Source organism: Egretta garzetta, unplaced genomic scaffold (assembly GCF_000687185.1).
Source record: "Egretta garzetta isolate BGI_Z169 unplaced genomic scaffold, ASM68718v1 scaffold168, whole genome shotgun sequence".
Lineage (NCBI taxonomy): Eukaryota > Metazoa > Chordata > Aves > Pelecaniformes > Ardeidae > Egretta > Egretta garzetta.
Window position 1 is genome coordinate 596,485 of NW_009260675.1, and position 20,189 is coordinate 616,673.

The following is a 20,189-nucleotide window of genomic DNA, read 5'->3' on the forward strand; positions in this document are numbered from 1 at the left end:
GAGACCTTGAAACTAACAGAGCAGGGCAGAAGGGACTCCACACAAGTGTCTGCACACAAATGAGGAATGTGGAGAGAAGAGCCTTACAAGGGAAGTTCTACCTTTTCTGGGACATCAGCACAACTTTGCTGGAGTGCCTACAGTCTAACACATGCAGCATGGGGAACAGGCAGGAGGACTTAAGAGGTCTGTGTGCAGTACTAGGGCTATGATCTCATTGTGATCACAAGAACATGGTGGGATAGTTCATACCACTGCTGTGTTGCAGAGATTGGATACAAGCTCTTTGGAAAGTACAGGCTAGGATGGCAAGGAGAGGAAATTGCTCTTTACATGAGAGCGCAGCAAGAACATATGGAACTTTGCCTAGGGACAGATGAGGTGCCAGCTAAAACTTTGAGTTAGAACTAAAGGGCAGACCAACATGGGTGATGCTGTAGTGGGCATCTGCTGTAGAATGCCTTATCAGGAAGAAGTAGATGAGGTCTTTAGACAAGTGGAAGAAGACTTACACTTGCAGGCCCTGGCGTTCATGGGGGGCTTTAATCATCACAGTATCTGATGGAGGGGGAGTGCTGCAGGGCCGAGGCAATCCAGAGGTTTCTAAAATGCACTGATGGTAACTTTCTGACACAGGTGATTGAAGACATGATGAGGAGAGGTGTTTTGTTGGACTTGACTGTTTTACAGACAAGGAAGAACTGATTGGGAAGGCAAAGGCTGGGGGAAGACTTGGCTGCAGTGATCGTGACATGGTGCAGTTCAGGATCCTGAAAGGAGGAAGCAGGCCAAAAAGCAGGATCCTATCCCTGGCCTTCAGGAGAGGAGACTTGGGCTCTTTTGGGATCTTCTTGGAAGAATCCCATGAGAGAATCCCCTGGAGAAAAGATGGATTCAGGAGAGAATAGAATAGTTCAGTTTGAAGGGACCTACAATGATCATCTAGTCCAACTGCCTGACCTGAGAGCTGGTTGATATTCAAGGATCACCTCCTTCAAGTTCAGGAATGGTCCACCTTGACAAGCAGGAATTCAAGCAAAGGTGGCAGGAGGCCTGCATGGATGAAAAAGTTGCTCCTGACAAAACTCAGATGTTAAAAAAGTGTACAAAAGATGGAAGCAGGGGAAGGTGCAGAGGGGCATCCAGGGCACGGGGAAAGCCCAAGTTCACCTAGAGTTGAATCTCTCAAGGGACGTGAAGGGCAACAAGAAAGAATTCTACAAGTACATAAGCAGTAAAGGAAGGCTAGGGAAAACATGGGCCTGCTGCTCAAGGAGCAGGGGCTGTAGTGACAGATGATGTGGAAAAGGCCAAGGTACTCGGTGCTTTCTTTGCCTTGGTCTGTGCTGGTAAGACCAGCCCAGGACCCTGACACCCTTGGGAAAATCTTCATTGCTCCCAATTTACCCCTGGCAGAGTATGATTAGGGCCCGTGGGACCGGATGGGATGCATCCACAAGTGCTAAGGGAGCTGGCTGGTGTCATTGTGAGGCCATTCTTGGTAATGTTTGAAACGTGGCAATTGGAGGAGGTTCTTGGGGACTGGAAGAAATCAAATGTTGCTACTTTGTTCAAGAAGAAGGATCCAGGGAATTACAAGCTGGTTAGCTCACTCACCTCAACACAGGTGATAGTGGACCATCTAATTGTGGAAAGCATTTCCAGACACATGAAGGACAAGAAGGGGACTAGGTGTAGTCAGCACAGACTTAAAGGGAAGACATGCTTGACCTATCTTACAGCTTTCTATGGTAAGATGACTTACTTGGTGGACAAGGGGAGAGCAGTGAATGTTGTTTATTTCAACTTAGATTTTTGAGACTGTCTATCTGTAACATCCTTATTGACAAACTTAATAAAATATGGACTGGATAAGGTGACAGCAGCATGGACTGAAAACTGACCTGCTAGACTGAAAGGATTATGATCAATGACACAAAGTCCAGTTAGAGCCTGGTCACTAATGGTGTAGCCCAGGAGCTGGATCCTATACACCTTCATCCCACCTTATGGGAGAGAGTGCACCCTCAGCAGTTTTGCAGATGATACAAAACTGGGAGGAGTGGTTGATAAAGCCAGTGGGTGATACAGCTGCTGTTCATAGGGACCTCAATAGGCTCCAGAAATGTGCTGACAGGAACCTCCTGAAGTTCAAGAAAGTCCTGGACCTGGGGAGGAGTAACCCCATGCACCAGTACCTACTGGGGGCTGACTGGCTGCAAAGCAGCTTTGCAGAAAGGGCCCTGTGGTTCCTGGTAGATGCCAAGTTGAACATGACTGTGCAATATGTAGTAAGGAAGGCCAACAGCCTCCTGAGCTGCATTAGGAAGAGCATCACCAGGAGGTTGAGGGAGGTAATCCTTCCTCTCTCTGCTCCAGTACTGGTAAGAACACAGCTGAAATGCTGAGTCCAGTTATGGTACAAAAAAAGGCATGGACAGACTGAAGAGAGTCTGGAGAAGGAGCCACAAACTAATTAAGGGGACTGGAGCATCTGACATGACGGGAGGCTGAGAGAGCTGGGACTGTTCAGCTTGGAGAAGAAAAGTCTCAGGGGATCTTACCCATGTGATTATACTGACCAGGGGAGTGGGGAAGACTGGGCCAGACTTCTCTCTGTAGTGAATCACAGAATCGTAAGGGTTGGAAGGGACCTCAGGAGATCATCTAGTCCAACCCGCCTGCTAAAGCAGGCTCACCTAGAGCATGCTACACAGGACTTCATCCAGGCGGGCTTTGAATATCTCCAGAGAAGGAGACTCCACAACCTCCCTGGGCAGCCTGTTCCAGTGCTCTGCCACCCTCAGAGTGAAGAAGTTCTTCCTCATATTCAACTGAAACCTCTCGTGTTTCAGTTTGCATCCATTGCCCCTAGTCCTGTCGCTGGACACCACTGCAAACAGACTGCTTCCGTCCTCTTGACTTCCGCCCTTAAGATATTTGTATGTGTTGATGAGATCCCCTCTCAGTCTTCTCTTCTTCAGGCTGAACAAGCCCAACTCTCTCAGCCTTTCCTCGTAGGGGAGATGCTCCAGTCCCTTTATCATCCTAGTAGCTCTCCTCTGGACTCTTTCCAGGAGTTCTTCGTCTTTCTTGAACTGGGGAGCCCAGAACTGGACACAGTACTCCAGGTGGGGTCTCACCAGGGCAGAGTAGAGGGGGAGGAGAACCTCCCTCGACCTGCTGGCCACACTCCTCTTAATACACCCCAGGATACCATTGGCCTTCTTGGCAACAAGGGCACATTGCTGGCTCATGGTCAGCTTATTGTCCACCAGGACTCCCAGGTCCCTCTCAGCAGAGGTGGCATTGCTCAAGGAACAACGTCAGGGCCGATCCTGTTCAGCATCAGCATCATCAGTTACCAGCACAAGGGGCGGAAGGCACGTCAGCAAGTCGGCGGGTAATGGTAACCCAGAGGGGGGGGAAGCAGTTCACGGCCTTGATGGCAGGATTAGTCTTCAGAGGTACCCTGGATGAGACAGAGGAACGGGCCAAGAGGAACCTCCTGAAGTTCAGCAAACACAAAGACACTGTCCTGTCCCTGAGCTGGAATAGCCCCCAAGCATCAAGATGGGGTTGTGGACCCACTGGTTGGAGCAGCTTTGCTGAAGTCAAGGTAGACAACATCCACTGCTCTCCCCTCATCTACCCAGCCGGTCATGCCATCATAGAAGGCTATCAGATTGGTCAGGCATGATTTCCCCTTGGTGAATCCGTGCTGGGTACTCCTGATGATCTTTTTGTCGTCCACTTGCTTGGAGAGGACACTCAGAATGAGTTGTTCCATCACCTTTCCAGGGACAGAGGTGAGACTAACCGGCCTGTAGTTCCCTGGGTCCTCCTTCTTGCCCTTTTTGAAGACTGGAGTGACATTGGCTATCTTCCAGTCATCAGGCACCTCTCCTGTTCTCCACGACCTTTCATAGATGATGGAGAGTGGCTCCGCAATGACGTCTGACAGTTCCTTCAGCACTCGCGGGTGCATTCCATCGGGGCCCAGGAAAAGGACAAGAGATAATCCCAGTTAAACGTAAGGGAAAAAACTTCTTTTGCAGTGAGGTGCGGCGTGTGTTTAGGGGCAGAGGAGGTGTTGTGAAACACTGGAAGGGGATGCTCAGAGAGGTTGTGTGGTCTCCGTGCTTGAAAATATTCTAAACATGACTGGACAATGTACCAGGCAACCTTCTCTAGGTGACCCTGCTTTGAGCAGGAGGGCTGGAGGAGGTGATCTCAGAGAGGTCCCTTCCAACATCAACCATTATATAATCCTAATATAGTACAGAAAGGTACGTCAGTGAGGTTATTTTGTATGCCCGCTTGCTTAAAAATATCAGCAGAACCTACCCTGTTCCTGACATATTCTTGGTCTGACCTGTTCAGACTATTCAATTTTATAGCAGTTTCACTGCTCTCTCTTTCCTCCTGTAGTCTGTGAGCTGGGCCACCCAAATTAGATCTTTCGGTGCGCTTCATTCCTCCTGAACTTCTCTTTATACATGTTTCCCTTTGTTTCTAGAGTACATTCTTGAAGTCTAACAGCCTAAATTCAGTGGTTTATTCTAGTTGAGGTGTTACAAATGCGAAGCACAACAGAGCTGCTCTGTCTTGTGGGCTGTGTTCTTGTTCACTAGCTGCAATCATACAAACACACTGTGACCATCCCGTGAACTATGATGTGGCGGTTGAGAGATGAAAGGCATTCCTTGACTTTTTTTACACGGACATTTATGTTGCAATCTTGTTCCATCTTTCTCTGCAGCTTTGCTTTCACAGCTTTGGGAAATTCATTTATTTTTTTTAAAATATGTGTATACTTCCAAATGTCTACATTCAGTTGTGGGAGGGGGGAGGAATGGTCAGCAGCAAAAATCCTTTGCAAGTATTTTCAACTTTAATTTTCATCATCATGGTACAGAAATAATCAGAAGAGTTAAGTTCTAACCTTAATATTTTTCACCTTTAAGACTATTTTTGTGATAATTGACAAGTTTGAGAGGGAGAGAAATCGGAGCTTGTCTAGATGCTCCCTCCTCATTCACATCTTCAGGCACTTGATACAAACTTATCCTAAACAGTAGAGTAGCAGGAAAGTGAATTTTCTCCTCTTCCTCTACTTTCCTTTACTACTTTGGCATGTAACTGCAGTTTCAAGTAATAACAAAACTTCTAAATATTTTTTGTTTATGATGACTGTTATTTATTATTATTATTATAGTTGGCTTCACTTTTAATCCATTTCAGCATATCTACACAGTTCAGTGTGAACAGTCACTCTTTGATATGAAACCATATTTGTCAAATTTGTACCTCCTTTCTCTTCTACAGTTTTTGTGTTTTGTTTTGTTTTTTTTAAAAAGTGCAGGCTTACAGGAAGCAATAAATTGCTTGTATGTTCTGCACCCTTTTTTAAGGTTCCTTTATTAAAACTAAAAACCACAAACAAAACATCCACAAAAAACAAACTCAAGCTTGGGGCATATTTCAAAATTTGCATGCCCCAAACCAGTTGATGGGTATAGAATCAAAGTTTTTAAAAATGTTTCTTCCTTTTGTCCTTCTAGACAATCCTATCAAGCTCCAGGTGTTGGAGATTGCCTCCGTCAGCAGTTAGGGTCACGTCTTGCATGGACTCTAACGGCAAGCCAGCCTTCTTTACAAAGCACTACCTCAAAAGGCTTTTCAAATGCTGTCTCCCGTGGTGTGCCAAGGTCAAGGCGAGAAGGGGATACAAGTGGTGAGCAAAGATGCATTTGTTAAAGATAACGTTTTACAGTTGTTATCTATATCCTCCATTATTTTTTAATGACTTTGAAATAGTTTCATAGCATGCAAATTTTGTAGCAATTTTTTGAGGAGTGTTTTGCTAGAATGTACTCCACGGAATGATAGAAGCAAATATGTGAGGTTAGCATATATGTCCATAATCTCTTTGGATGGTTGTTAATTTCTTTTTGCAGTGATTGGTTTGATAATGTGTTCTGGTCTTCTTAAAAGACTGACTTCATTGCAGTGTTTGTCAGAATCAAGTGATTGTGGTTTGTGAGTAGTGATCACATTTTTGATGATCAGAAGATGCTACTGCTTTGAGAAAGTCAATGAATAGAACATGTTGAAATACTCATCGATTTGTGATTCTGTCTTTTAAAACTTGGAAATGTGCACTGGAATATAGAGCTTTTAAAACTATTTTTTTTTCCTTTAAATTAGCACTGTTAACAGTGGTTGTATTTAGAGCAATTGACAAAATATTGTCAATAAAATAAAAAATCAATAAATATTACTGATTTATTTCCTTGATTAAGCATCTGTAAACTTAAAACTGATACCTAGGGGATCTGTTCTGAAATTACATGAGCGTAACTAAGCAGAAATTCTTTAACAGATGATCTCAGTGGCAATTGTGTAAGTTTCAACCCGTGCTACTTTTACTGTAAAAGTGGGAGTCTTTTCTGAATAAGAGAGCTAATGGCAGATGTTGTCATCCAACAATGCTGTTACTCTCTGCAAAGATAGGTGAGATTTTTTTTTTATGTTTGTTTTTTTTTTAATAACTCCTATATAAAGAAGCATGGATAGTTAGAATCTAAAACATTGTCTCTCTGCCAGCCCCTGCGTCTTTGAGTAACAGTGCACAAAGCAACAGCTTATAGACCAGAGTTGTACTGGTATATCTGAGGCCACCATTTGGCATTTAGTATCTAATTAACAATACTGTTAATGTGCAAGAGTGTGTGTGTGTATAATATATTTATAAGTATATATTATTTTATAGACATGATAGATTTAATATACATAAACATAGGGAAAAAACCCATAAAATCTAGCACTGTTTCTTATTTTTGTTGTACTAATTGCTGAGAAGAGCAGTACAAACTTGTTTCAGCCAGCCAGCAGCTGTGACTCTTGTTTGTTATGTGGGATGGGTATAAGGACTGACAGTTGTCTTAAATGTCGTCACTGGTTGATGTAGAAATAGGGCTGCATTCAGAATATAGAAGACTATTGTCAAGAAGAAATATTTCTATTAATATGAAATTCTTCTCACTAATTAAAAGGTGTTTTTTCTCTTCTGAAGTTGGATGCTGTTAATTGGAGTTTTCTTATTACTACACTTGCACAGACAGTATAATCAGGAGCATTGTGTGGCTGATAGTAATGCCTGTTGTATTATTTACCAATTAAAGAAATGTGCACTTGAATCTTCTACCATTTCACTAAGAGCTCCTAAAAGTGACTAGCTACTCTTGTGCACATCTTTTATTTTGAGGGGAGTCTGAGTTTTAAACAGCATCTTGAGGTGATGGCTACTTTTGCCAAAATAATGATAGAAATTTTTTTTGTTGCATTTGTTCTGGGAAAGTGGATTGTTCCCCAACAGTCTGCCCAAGGGAGACTGATGCGAGTAAGAGTGCTGTCAAATTGGGAGAAGGAGCTTGTAGCATCTCAATTTCTGGATAGTCGTTGTTGAAATTGTTTCGTCCTTGATATCTTAAATGAAGTTGCAAAAGCAGATGGTGCTGTTTTGTTATTATGATGCTTGCCTCAGAACTTGCACTGGTGATTGAATCAGAAAAGATAACAAGTTTAAAGACTGGCTGAAGTATTGATTAAAATATAACATGCCCTGTGTGATACAAGCTGACCTGCTCTGAGACAATCCCAGGTATCAGTAGAGGCAGGTAAAGGGAATTCTTGGCTTTACTGTCAAGGTGGTTAATAGGACTTTACAGGTTATAAACACAGGCTTTCTCTTTTCTTTCCTTGCCTAGGCTTCTAAATAGCTTTTTTGAAGTTGTAATCAAAACTAATTGTCCCAACAAATCTAAGTCCTGGTTGTTTGTTTGTTTTTTTTTCTTTATAGGCTCTGTTGAAATAACCGAAGCAAACCTTGTAAGAGATGTTTTGTATGTCTTCCAGGGAATAGATGGCAAAAACATCAAAATGTGCAATTCTGAAAATTGCTATAAAGTGGAGGGAAAGGTACTGTATGGTGGCTTGTATTTCATATGTGAGCAGAGAGGTATGTAGGGGAAAATAGCCATGAAAAATATGTTAAAAAAAAGTTAGAATATTATCACAGGTCTTTACTCCCCTCCCAGCTTTTTTTTTTTTTTTTTTTTTTTTTTTGTAGTACAACGGAGTAGTTTCAACAGTAATATTTTAAAATTGGTTGGGTAGATTAGGTCCTAGAAAGAAACTGTAGCATTTCATAAGATGTGAATAGACTCCCAGCTATTAAGTGAGTACAAAGATTCTTAAGTTATGGCTTAATTTGAGCATTTTGTAATTATATTCCCTCCCCAGCGTATAAGAATGAATATAAAGTAGATGCAGGCTTTTGACCACATTATTACCGGATTAAATTTAGCAGCCTGAGATGTGGAATGGATGCTAGCCACTTGATGTTGTGGGCTTGATTACAACTTACAAGTGATCGGCTGGGATTGTGCAGATCACCCAAGAACAGACTGGTGATAGAACTGAAGAGAGTGCTTTCAACTCCTGTTGATACAAAATCCAGCTGACGCGAATTTGAAGGAAGGTGTCAAATAGGGGGCAGAGGAACAGGAGAGAAGCCTGAGACAGAGAAGATCTGGCTTTAAGGTGTTGAGAAGTTAAACATATTTGCAATGTGGAAAAAAACCAAGGGTGAGATTGGGTCAGGTGAGCAAAGAACAAAAAAATGGCGCTAGTTGCTTTAGTATCTTCTCTTTATTCAGTATTTAGACAGTACTGCATCACAATTCAGTTTCAGCTCACTAATTGGCTTTCATGTTCTTGTTCAAATGGAAAGACAGTGCTTCTGATTTTCACTTGTATTGAGAACTTTATACTATGACAATATGACATAGTCCTAAAATGGTGGGGAATTGATTTGGGGCCATTTCCTGTGCCGAGAGCACAGTAGACTTACCTTAATGTTGAAGATAACTGAACTAATTTCCTTTTCTCCTCCATAATAATAGCAAAAAGTGAGATGGATAATTGTTCCCGCTGTAACTTTACAATGACGTTTAGGGCTGCTTAGTGGAGGAAAAAAATGAAAAACTTAAATCTTGATAAATCAGTTAAATCTTGTTAATAAACAGATTCTTAAAGATGTCATCTTCTGCGCCTGTCAATGCTGCAAAATTTGTAATTCCTCAACACCTGCACTGACTTAATCTAACATACATAGAACATAATTATATATGGCAAAGGAAAGGGAGCATAATAGATTTTTCTAGAGGAACGTGGAGAAAACTTTCTGAGTGATTGCAAAACTGGCACTATGGGTTTCACTAGTTTTCTGTGTAGTTTTCATATCAAATAGGCTAGTTCAAGGTGGAAAACTGTTTTAGTTTGAATTCCTAATTCTGTTAATACAGGGAGTTTGATTATTCATATGGTTTGTGGTCAATAAAGCTTTTTCCCCCAAGAACTTTGTTTCTGTAGCTTTTTTTGTGAAGTCGGTTGTTTTCCATCCTTCTTCCTTATCGGCACTTGTACTGAGCTGCTGGACCCAGTGAAGATGAATTTATTTGACTGGCTAGAGCTGCAGGTGGAGCTTTTTCTGATGAACAAGGAGGACCAAGATCATACCTCCTTTAGCTCTGTTAACTGCATTTTAGGCAAAAAAAAGGTGGTCAAAGCATGTAGTTTTCTCTCAACCGCACAAAGAAAATGTAATTGTACGCAGTCTGTTTTTTCCAGAAAGAAACACAATTTCCAAGCTGTTATGCTTGCCTGAATGTTTTCTAATGTCAATGTTAATATTAGGTCTGTTGGTGACATTTAGCACTGTATAAACTAGCAGCTTCTGATTTGATCTAAGAGATACAAATGTAATAACATTAAGCCAATTTTGCTTGTTCCTCATTTGATTCCAGCGGATGTGTATTGAACTTAATGCTTGCCAAGCACTCTGTAGTTGTAGAATTCTAAATAGTTCCTATGTTATTTCTTTGTATCTTGATCTGCCTGTATATCTAAGCAAGAGGGCCAGGGACTGAACTCGGGTCTTACAACCAAGTGCTGCTGCCTGGGTCAAGCCCACACTGCTGTGGCTAACAGGCTCTTGTAGCTGATTTTTATCTTAGAGAATGCCTGTACTGCTAACTAAAAGGCTTAATGAGTGAGCTTGATCTCTAGTGCTTTAGTGATCCATTCAGCTTGTTAGTGCACTTTCTTGCTTTGGTTTGGACTCTTCCAGATGGCTCTCCAAGTTAAAATTGTCTCTAGAGGTGGGATAGGTCCAATTGCTGTAGGCAAAAGTCAATCTCTGCCTCTTGGCGTAATGGGTCAGTCATATTGCTTGTTTTTATTTATCCAATCAAATTTTGAAAATTTTGTGATGGCGTTCTTGGGTAATGTGACAAAATGTGGTAGAAGCAAATCTCAAGTAAGAACAAGAGGAACAGTGTCTTACATGTTGGTAATTAAAGGAAGAAATGTGCTGACTCAGATGAAAATAGTAGTAGTAGTTTTACAGGGTCTTGGAACTAAGGCAGGCTTGCAGGCTGAAGTGAGATATCTTGAATAAGAAAAGTAGAAACAGACTAGAAGATGTCAGGGGAGCACATGATTAAATAGCTTATAAAAGCTGTTACTGGTGGATCAGACTTAAATTTGGATTATGTAAGTTTTGGTTCCTGATACTTAGTGTGGCATTGGGTCATTTGTCTTCTATTAAAGGTTTGTCTCACATGTAGTAACTAATTATTTTCTCTAGGTTTCTTCATTAGTTTCAGTCATTGACTCCTCTTCTAGAGCTCTATTATTTTCAATCTTGCTGATTATCAGGATAAGATGAAGTGTGATTCTACATTATAAAACTCGGATTTCTTCCTCTTTTCTGAAGACTTTTTTGTTACTGCCATAATTGCCTAATGTAAAAAGAGTGTATGAATTACATTAAGATTTCCAAAACAGAAGGTCACAAAGTTGCCAGTAGTTTGTTGCTACTGCCTTTTCAACGCTTATGTGTATAAATGTAATGCTAATTACATGGTTGTTTGCTTTTTTGGCACTATCTCTGCTATAGAATGTAAAATTATTGTTTCCTGAACTGGCTTGTTTTATGAGAAAGAGAGGCTTTTGTGAAGAAACAAGTATTGGCATGGTAGATTTGACTTAAAATTACAAGTTATTGTTTCTGTTAACTTTGCAGGTGAGCTTGTCCAAATCTCTCAGAGATACTACAAGTAGGCTTGCAGAGTTGGGATGGCTACATAATAAAATAAGAAAATACACAGACCAGAGGAGTTTGGATCGTGCTTTTGGACTTGTGGGACAGGTAGGTCAGCTAAAACACTGATTTTGCTACAGTATTTTGCTCTTGTTTCCCTCAGAAACTACTGGGTAAAATGCAGTACTAGAAGGAATTGTAAACTTTGGAGCCTGGATCATTCATCCTTTGATTTACTCATTTTATGGACTGCCGCTTTTAGTATGGGTCATAGTCTGAAGGCAAGGGAAAGGCTTTTGGTCTTGCTGGTTGTAAGAAGGAGTTGCCCCTGTCATTTGTAATGGGAAAGTCTCATGCATAGGTTACTCTTCCTAATCTTGTTTTTTTTAAAATTCTATTTTTTTAAGTGCTCATGCATGTTTATAAACAAAAACATGGCTTAAATGGGATGGTGGCATCCCTGAGCTAATTAATCACCAATTCAGTTGTTAGGGTGATCTATGCAGGGACACTCTTGTCGGCTAATGTTGATGTTCGTGTGTTAATACTGCACTAACTTATACAAAATGCAAATACCCCATTATCTTCTGCCCTTTCTTTTGAATACAGCATCAAAAGAATGTCAATTTTTGTTTTTATAGGTTTCATCATCATGATTTGTAGTCTACAGTAACTTCACAGCTGCTGTAATACCCAAAACCACATTTACTGCTAAGGCATTCCCGTTTCCTCTCACTTGCTCCCTCTGTAAAACTGGATATTATCCCTTCTGAGTCGACAGAAATGTTATCCTTGCCTCTAGCCATAACATCCTACCTAATCTGCCAAGAAATTGAAGTGCTTCTCCCTTCAATCTAATTTTTCTTAAGAGGTCAGTAGAGACACGGTAGTGCTTCCTACTTTTGTAATGTTTTATTCTGTTCCCTTCTGTCTCTTATTCCTAGTAACCCTTTTAGTTACATATAAATAGTTATTTTTCCAGTGATCCAATGCTGATTTCCATGGTTTATATGGTAGTGCTACTGTATATGCATTTTCTTAAGACTCTCCCCTTTATCTGGCTGAAGTTTCTTATTCTTTATCTAGCAGCTTTCTGCTTATGCTTATTTGTACTGTCTCTGGCTTTAATCTTCAGGTTTACAGTGAGGGGAGAACTTTAATTCTTCAGTGAATTTAAATGTGCAATGTCTTAGCTACCATATGCAGGTTTCAGATCCTGTGCAGAAGGCTGTGCAGTTAGCTAGCTGAATCTGCATAGCTCTAATACTGTTAATTTTGCTTGAGGCAAGCACTTAATATATATTCTAGGACATGAGTGTACAAATAAAAACATATATTATACTCTTGCTGTCAGTATCTGAGTATGTACATTGCTCTTCATGGCTTTTACAGCTGAAAATTTCAGGTGCTGCACACTGCGTTAAGAATTTAGCATAAGAATATATTGTGGATTCTAAAGCATCTTTTGCTTAATATTTTAAAAGAATGCTTGCATAAGCCCCTGTTTAAACCACATGTAGGATAAGATGCCTGTCATCTCTTTTATATAATTCTGGTGACTGTTTTTACCACACAAAATGTCAGGTATTGACACTTACTAGGAGTAGAGATATAACAATATACTGCACTTCAACGTTATATTCTTATACCTTTGCTGTTTAGTATCTTAAGTTCTACTTTGTCGTCAGAAAGCAAAAAGAATAATCAGCAATGAGATATAACTTGCCTCATATTTTGACATTTTGCCCATTTAGAACCACTTGAGGTAGTGGGCATCTTAATTTTTTTCTCTTGAACAAGCATTCGGTTTCCTTCCTGAATTCTCTTTTGCTGTAGACCAAATCAGAATTCTAGGATAATGTCCAGTTTTCCATAACAGTTTGGGAAACAAAAATCTGTAGTTTGCAATGCAGGAATTGGCACTGGATGTAAATTTTAACTTCTAAAGCTTCTCTGAAAAGTTGATGGCCAGTTAGATCCTAAATACTTTGGCTACTAAAGTCAGTGCTTACTGTTCTCACTTCTTGAGTAGATGTATAGTGCCTTTGAATGTTTTCTTGGAGGCTCAACTCTGCCCTCTATCTTGGCAAGCACTACTTTAATAGGTTCAAAAAATATACTGAAGAAGCAAGTGAGAAGAAATGAAAAGTGGTGTTACACATAAAGGGATTTCTTTTTGCCTTTCAGTATCCTCTGGAATAAAATGAATTTCAAATTTCTTTCCAATTTATAATGTTGAATTGAAGAAAGGAACCCTCTTTCCTTATAAAGGATACAATGGCAAGATTAAAGACTTTTTTTTTTTTTTTTTTTTTTTTCCCCCCTAGGCTTCTTAGCCTCTTAGCAGGTATGCCTCTTAGCAGAAAGAAGATTTATTTTCTCCTTGTGCTGGTAGTAATGATTTCTCCCTTGTATATACTCTAGTGAATAAATATTTTACTTTAAGCTCTTGGGTTCTTTTTGTGTGAGGTTTTCCTTATTTTTCCCAAATTACTTTGACTGTAATGATTTTAAGAGGGGTTGAGGGGAAAGTCCTGGGGAATTTCCTACTAAAAAAAAAAAAAAAAAATCCATTAAACTAGATATCAAAATAATTAGCCTAGAATTGGTTAAGAAATCAGTTCTGAAGAATTTGTGTGTGTGCGCACAGAAGTACTTTTCAAAAAACCAACCAAATAAAATATTTTAAACCCCCCCAAAAGTGCTTAGAGTCCAAAATTTTCAACTCATTCCAAAATTAGTGAGCCATATTTAAAATTCTGTTTTAGAAAATGTGTTGCAGGAATTTTTTTTTTATTCTGTATGTTAGGTTAAGAACATTACAAAACCAAAGCAAAACCCCAGGACCCCAAACGGTGGAAAACTATCTGTTACTAAACAAGTGTTCTTTCCGGAATTGTTTTTAAAATCTACCTGTATTTATTTATTTTTCAACAACCCTAAGTAGGTGTACTTAGAATTGTTTTACAAAGAGGAATCTTTGCTTTAGTTCAGGCCTATTAAGAATCTGTAAAATGTGCAGAATTTAGGATATACTTAGTGTTACTCATTTCTTCCATGTCAAGTGAAGAATCGTGTATGACTGTCCTTTGATAAAAGGCCAAAAATTTAGAGTAATTGATCCAGCAGCACTTACTGAGAGTGTTCTTTTATGAGCATTGTGCTTTCTTGTTCATGTCATACAGTCTATACTGTAAATGTAATGATGGTTGCCTAACTTCTGTGTTCTGTTACTAGAGACGTTCCTGAAATTGAAACTCTGTTACTTTACTGAATACTGTATTTTACATAATTATTAAGGAAAATTTCTTCTGGGTCTTGTTATGATTTGCACATCCCTGTGGTAATTATTAATGTTTTTCTTGAGATGCTTTATCTATTTGGAGAGTTAACGCTTGTCATAGTTTAATTTGTTTGATAGAATTAAGGCTGCAAGAAACAGTCACTTGACAATGTGCAATTCTTGGAAAAGGTCTGTGCATCTCTTAGGGAAGCACTTACACACTGGCCTGTTTTCTGAGTTGGCTTTTGTGCTGAAACTTGTAGCTTGACATTAGGAAATTTGTAACTACCTTCACAGTTTGTTGATAGGATAAAAGTTATTCTAGTTACAACCAGAAAGACTTTTCCTGGTATTTTTTTTGTTTTTTTAATCTCCTCTTTCTCTTCTAGAGTTTTTGTGCAGCCTTACATCAGGAACTTAAAGAATACTACCGACTTCTGTCTGTTTTACATTCTCAGGTAAGTTAAGTGTTTTTTATTTAACTTTCTTATTTTGCTGTCTCTTATCTGAATGTCTTCTAAAAGGTCTACCTAGGTATCCCTTTAGAAAGGGAAGGATGTACAGCAGTTTCTGTTGCCAGTGGACACAATTCTCTGTAACTTGTACATTTCTTACTCCTTGGATGTATATACCAATGAATATATTTCTCTTAGAAATTCACTGTTATTTGATGTATTATGTAAGCAAAGAACATAATGTGTATTTCTAAGCCTCTGTGCTTTTTTGCATCATTTTTGTGAGTTTCATCTTGCATAATATATTTATCCTTCAAATCCCAAGCAGCATGACAAACCTTTGAAGGGAGAAAAAAAAATATTTCTGTATTTCAAGCAATGCATGATTCAGCAACTAGTAACAACAGTTTCAATGTTTTGTTCTGTGCAAGGCAGTTTGTGCCTTTTCCTTGTCCCTTCCATTGTATTGAGAGAGGAAGATGTTTCGGTGTTTTATTCTTTTTCTGTGACGTATAGACCAGCTCAGTGCTGATGATACTGCAGTTTGTTCACAAATATTTATACGTATGCGCACCTAGTTGCTAGCTGCAAAATAAAAATTGGATTTTTGTTTTCTTCTGCTTACTTTTTTTTTTTAATCTGGGACTTTCAAGGAGCTCGTTATTTATAATTGAGAAAAAATTATTCTGAGAATTGACCTAAGGTTAAATTAAAATACCATTTAAAATTCCAATTCAAAAAAATCTGTAGTTTAATTAATAAGCTTCTGTAAATGTTTTCAAAGCATCTATTCCTTTTGACTCACTTGCAGTTCTTTAACATTTCTGATTTTTTGGAATGCCTGTCATAGATAATTTTTGCTTGTTTTTCCTGCTACCATCCAGTTACTCTTTTTGTAATGACTTACTGCTCTGTCCAAAATATGTTTGCTGTCTTGGTTTGCTGGAGCTTTGATTTATTTTAACTTCTAAAACTTCTTGACCATGAGAATATTTATGACTTTGAAATGCAGCTTCCCCTACCTTTCCTGCTCCACTAAACCTTTCAAAGGAAGAAATGAGTCTGGTGGGAGGGGAAGCACGTAAGGGGAAAAGGCAAGGAAGGTTCTGGCATCACTTATTTTCGAACTTCGTTTGCCTTTATTGTGGGTTGACCCTGGCCAGCAGCCGAATGCCCACCCAGCCTCTTGCTCACCCCTGTCTCTTGGGGAATAGGGAGAAAATGGAAGAAAGGCAAAAAGACAAGTCAATCAAGTTAGTGACAGTTTAATAGGCAAAGCAAAAGCTGTGCATGCAAGCAAAAGAAAAGTGAAGAATTCATTCACTACTTCCCATCAGCAGGCAGATGTCTGGCTACTTCCTGGCAAGCAGAGCCCCAGCCACGTAGCACTTCCTTGGGAAGACAAGCTACATCACCACAAATGTCCACCCTTCCTTTTCATTTCCTTCATTTTCTTCTTGAGAAAGACTTTTTGTCCTCTCTTATGTTTGGAAATGGTTTTGAGGATTAGTTGGTCTGTCAGCATCTCAGGGAATGAGGTGACTCTATGGTCTGTGGTTCGACAGATCGTCCTTCTTGAAGAGAGGAATGACATTTACTTTCTCCTGGTCATCAGGAACCTCCTTCGATCACTACAATGTTGCAAAGATAATTGAGAGTGGCCTTGGAGTGACATTGGCCAGCTCCCTCAGCACTTGTGGGTGCATCCCATCAGGTCTCATAGACTTGGGTATATCCAGTTTGTTTAATGTTTTCTAACCTGATCCCTCTCTGCTCTGAGTAAGTCTCCCTTGTTCTAGACTTTCCCTCTGATCCCAGGTGGCATCTGGTATTCCTGAAAACAGAACCAAGGCACAGAAGGCATTGAGTACCTCAGCCTTTTCCACTTTTCCTCTCAACATTTTCCCAGCATCATTCAGTGGCTGGACCCATATTTTTCCTTGTCTTCCTTTTGCTACTTTTCTTCTTGCTCTTCATGTTCCTTGCCAGATTAATTTCCATTGTTAAGAGTTCATGAGTGTATTGAGCATGTTAATTAATTGCATTCTGGTAGGGAACAGTCAATACAGTGTCTGTTATGTAAAGTTTTGCCACACTAGCGGACTGGAGTTTCTGGGGATGTCCCTCAGCACCTGACTGAAAGGGATCCCAGAGGACTTTCAAGAAGTCCCTGGCAAGATTCTTTCACAATGGCTGTTAAAGGAAGGAGACCGAACAGTAAAGGAGAGATTCTTTTGTGACTTGAAGGCTGGGAAGCACAAGGTCACATTGCAGGATGGAGAAGGGTCAGTAGTGTGTAGCAAAGACAGGTGCTGGCACTGATAGTAGTTGATGTTGATGAGAAGGTCAGCCAAGTGAAATCTCCCAGTCTGTCAATGAAAGCTTGCTAATATTGGTACTCTGGATGTTTGGTCCGTGGCAAGGAGCAGCATGAAACGGAGTGTGCGGGAAAACTGGTGCTGGGGAGCCCCAGTGTGGGAAGTACAAGGTTTTTTATCTGGAGAGAGGCTAATCTAATGCATGCTTCCTCGATGCCAAACTTGGCGTCAGCATGCCCAATTTGGGAAAAAACTTGGTGTCCTTGCAGGTGGTTGTCTGCACTGCTGGACTTGGTGTAGATTTGGGTGCCAGGGAGATGGGGACTGAGAACAAGGCAGCAGGTGTCAGTGTGACACTGGAGCACTGTGTGCAGTTCTGATGGCAACCTCTCAGACATTGGGGAGGTACACAGTAAGGAGGGAGATAGTCAGCTAAAATCATCATGAGCATGGGACAATTGCTGTGTAGGGAGAGGGGATAGGGACTGATTCTCTTGAGGCTGAAGAGGAAAAGGTGCAGGGGGGCTGTGGTTGAGGCTTCCAAACTAATGAAGGGTAAGCAAAACACAAAGTTGTGGGATTTGGTGAATGGCTACCAGAGGAAAGGAGGGACTCTGTAAAATTAGCAGGAGGTTGGTATACAACAGAGAACAGTGGCCAACTTGCAAAATTTTTTTCCCTAGGATGTCATGGCAAAAGGCTGTACCAACAGGCTGAAAAAGGGATTACACAAATTCATGGTAGGCAGATCTGTAAACTGCTATTAGAAGGGCTGAGCAAGGATGCATCCTCTGACATCCTGAATGCTGCAACTGGTCTGCAAGGAGCCTACAGGGGACAGACTGCAGAGAGGAGTCAGCTTTGCATGCTCTTCTTGTACAGCACTTCCTTATTGAGATTGAGCAGTAGTGCATCTAGTCAGGGTTCTCACAGAGGATGGCATTTCTTATGTTCATAATTGATGGAGCAGAAATCTTTAAGAAAGAAGTCGGCATTCTCAAGACTTGTGCCAGATTATCCCAGAGGTGAGCTTGGTGACTTGTTAATTTTATTTTAAAAAGTGATGGGAAAAAAATCTCCTTTTTCGAAAGACACTTTCTTTACAAAACTGTACATTTTGGTTGCTTGAAAACATGTAGAAAGTTGTGTCTTGGAATTGAGCGCATGCTGCATTCTTCTATTCAGGAGATCATACAGGCTGCCAGTTTAGGAGTTGTTAGCTGCAGTTCCTGTTAGCAGTTCAGGCATAGTAGTACATAACATAACAATACATAACTGTCTTTCTCTCTATAACTTTATATTGTATCTTCAGACTTCCCCCAAACATGTTTCCACCTGTGAAAAAGTCATCCTGAGTGTGCTATTCCGTAAGCTTTTCGGGTCTTTTACTTGCAGACTGTTTTCTTGTTTTCAGCCCCTTCAAAAATGTGCTTCCATGATGAAGATGTAAGTGTATCATCTCTTCCCTGAAGACAAAGGGTGGTTCTTGCTTATATATCTCTTACCGTTGCCAATGTCCATCTTTTTCCAAGATGAGTTTAAAAAACAAACAAGCAAAAATGTATCCAGAAGCATCCAGAAGTTCAAGAATTTAACTGGCTTTAAGGCTGAGCTTAATGTGGATGGCACTAGTCTTAAGTTTAACTGATTCACTGTGTTTGGCAAAAAAATACACTAGCTGTGGAAGCATGGAGCAGATTGGTTGTGGCATACAGGAAGAAACAGAGCATCTTTTCTAATAGTTTGTCAGCTTAGGCTGCTCCAGGAACTTGCTTCTGTATTCTTAGGTTCCATTCTTGTCCTGCTTATCCCATCCATGCTTGTGTGAGACGTGCATTTGCATCTCAGATGCAAATATTTGGCTTTCTTTTTCCATGGTGTTAGAAGTTTCATGGTAGTCACATTGTGACAGATTTTTCTTACACATTTTAATGTCTTTTTCAGTGGTAGCAATTAGTTAATCTCTCTATATACCTAGCTTAAGTTCTGATGGCTTCTGGAGGAACATATTGAACAGTATTTGTCCCATGTTGAACTAAAATAGGCTGGCTGTGCAGTAGAAATTTTACCTCCTAGACCCTTCCTTTCCTTTAGATTATTTTCTTTACTCTTTTCTGAGCATAAATTTGGCCACTATTTGCTGTCTTTCAGGATCTCTGCTCTCTTTTCCTTTGCTCTTCTCTCCTTTTGCAGCTAACCATCTATCACTTTGCTTTCTTTAACTTTCTTGGCCTTTGTGCTCTGTCTGCCATGTTACACTTCTACTTGTCTCTGTCCTTCCACCTGCGCTTGATTCTCTATTTCCACTTGTGTGGCTCTTGGGTTTTGACCCAATGATTTAATGAGAGAACATATAATACTGGGTATTTCAAATGTATTAATAAAAAGCTAACTTCACAACAAAAACTATGAAACATAAGTTCTTCTTCAGTTTTGCCAGTCCTTGATATGTCTTTCTCTTTCCAATTTGATCAGTTGCAATTGGAAGATGATCAGGGCGTGAATTTGGGACTTGAGAGCAGTTTAACACTTCGCCGTCTTCTAGTCTGGACATATGATCCTAAAATAAGGCTAAAGACCCTCGCTGCACTTGTTGATCACTGTCAAGGTCTGTTTAACATGAATTTAATATTTATGGGGAAGTTATGTAACTTTGAGTGGTTGTGCATGCCAAAGGTGGATATCAATAATATTACTGTTGTGTTTTTTTAGAAAGTTGTAAGTACCTAATCCAGAGGATTCTCTCTCTTTTAGTTTAAGCAAAAACCTGACAAATTATAGTGCTGTTCTGATGCACTTGCACTGTTTGGTTTTTTTTTAAAAAAACTAGGACATGCTTGAGGAATCCTTCAAATTTTAAGCATGCACTTCTCATGCTGTTTTCAATTTCTAAATTTCAGTCATCTTTCAGAGAATGTTACACTCTGAAAAAACCCCACTAATATGCTATGAAACGGTTGGCT

At 40.0% G+C, this 20,189-nt stretch overlaps 1 protein-coding gene across 1 annotated transcript in view; it reads left to right on the top strand.

The window, feature by feature from the left end:
• Nucleotides 1-20,189, top strand: part of TUBGCP3 (tubulin gamma complex associated protein 3) — a 59,378-nt gene that overhangs the window by 20,685 nt on the left and 18,504 nt on the right. The window contains exons 7-11 of the mRNA XM_009645746.2: nt 5,565-5,737; nt 7,865-7,983; nt 11,153-11,278; nt 14,843-14,911; nt 19,702-19,834. Of these exons, the coding sequence (XP_009644041.1) occupies nt 5,565-5,737; nt 7,865-7,983; nt 11,153-11,278; nt 14,843-14,911; nt 19,702-19,834 (620 nt within the window). The remainder of the gene's footprint in view (nt 1-5,564; nt 5,738-7,864; nt 7,984-11,152; nt 11,279-14,842; nt 14,912-19,701; nt 19,835-20,189) is intronic.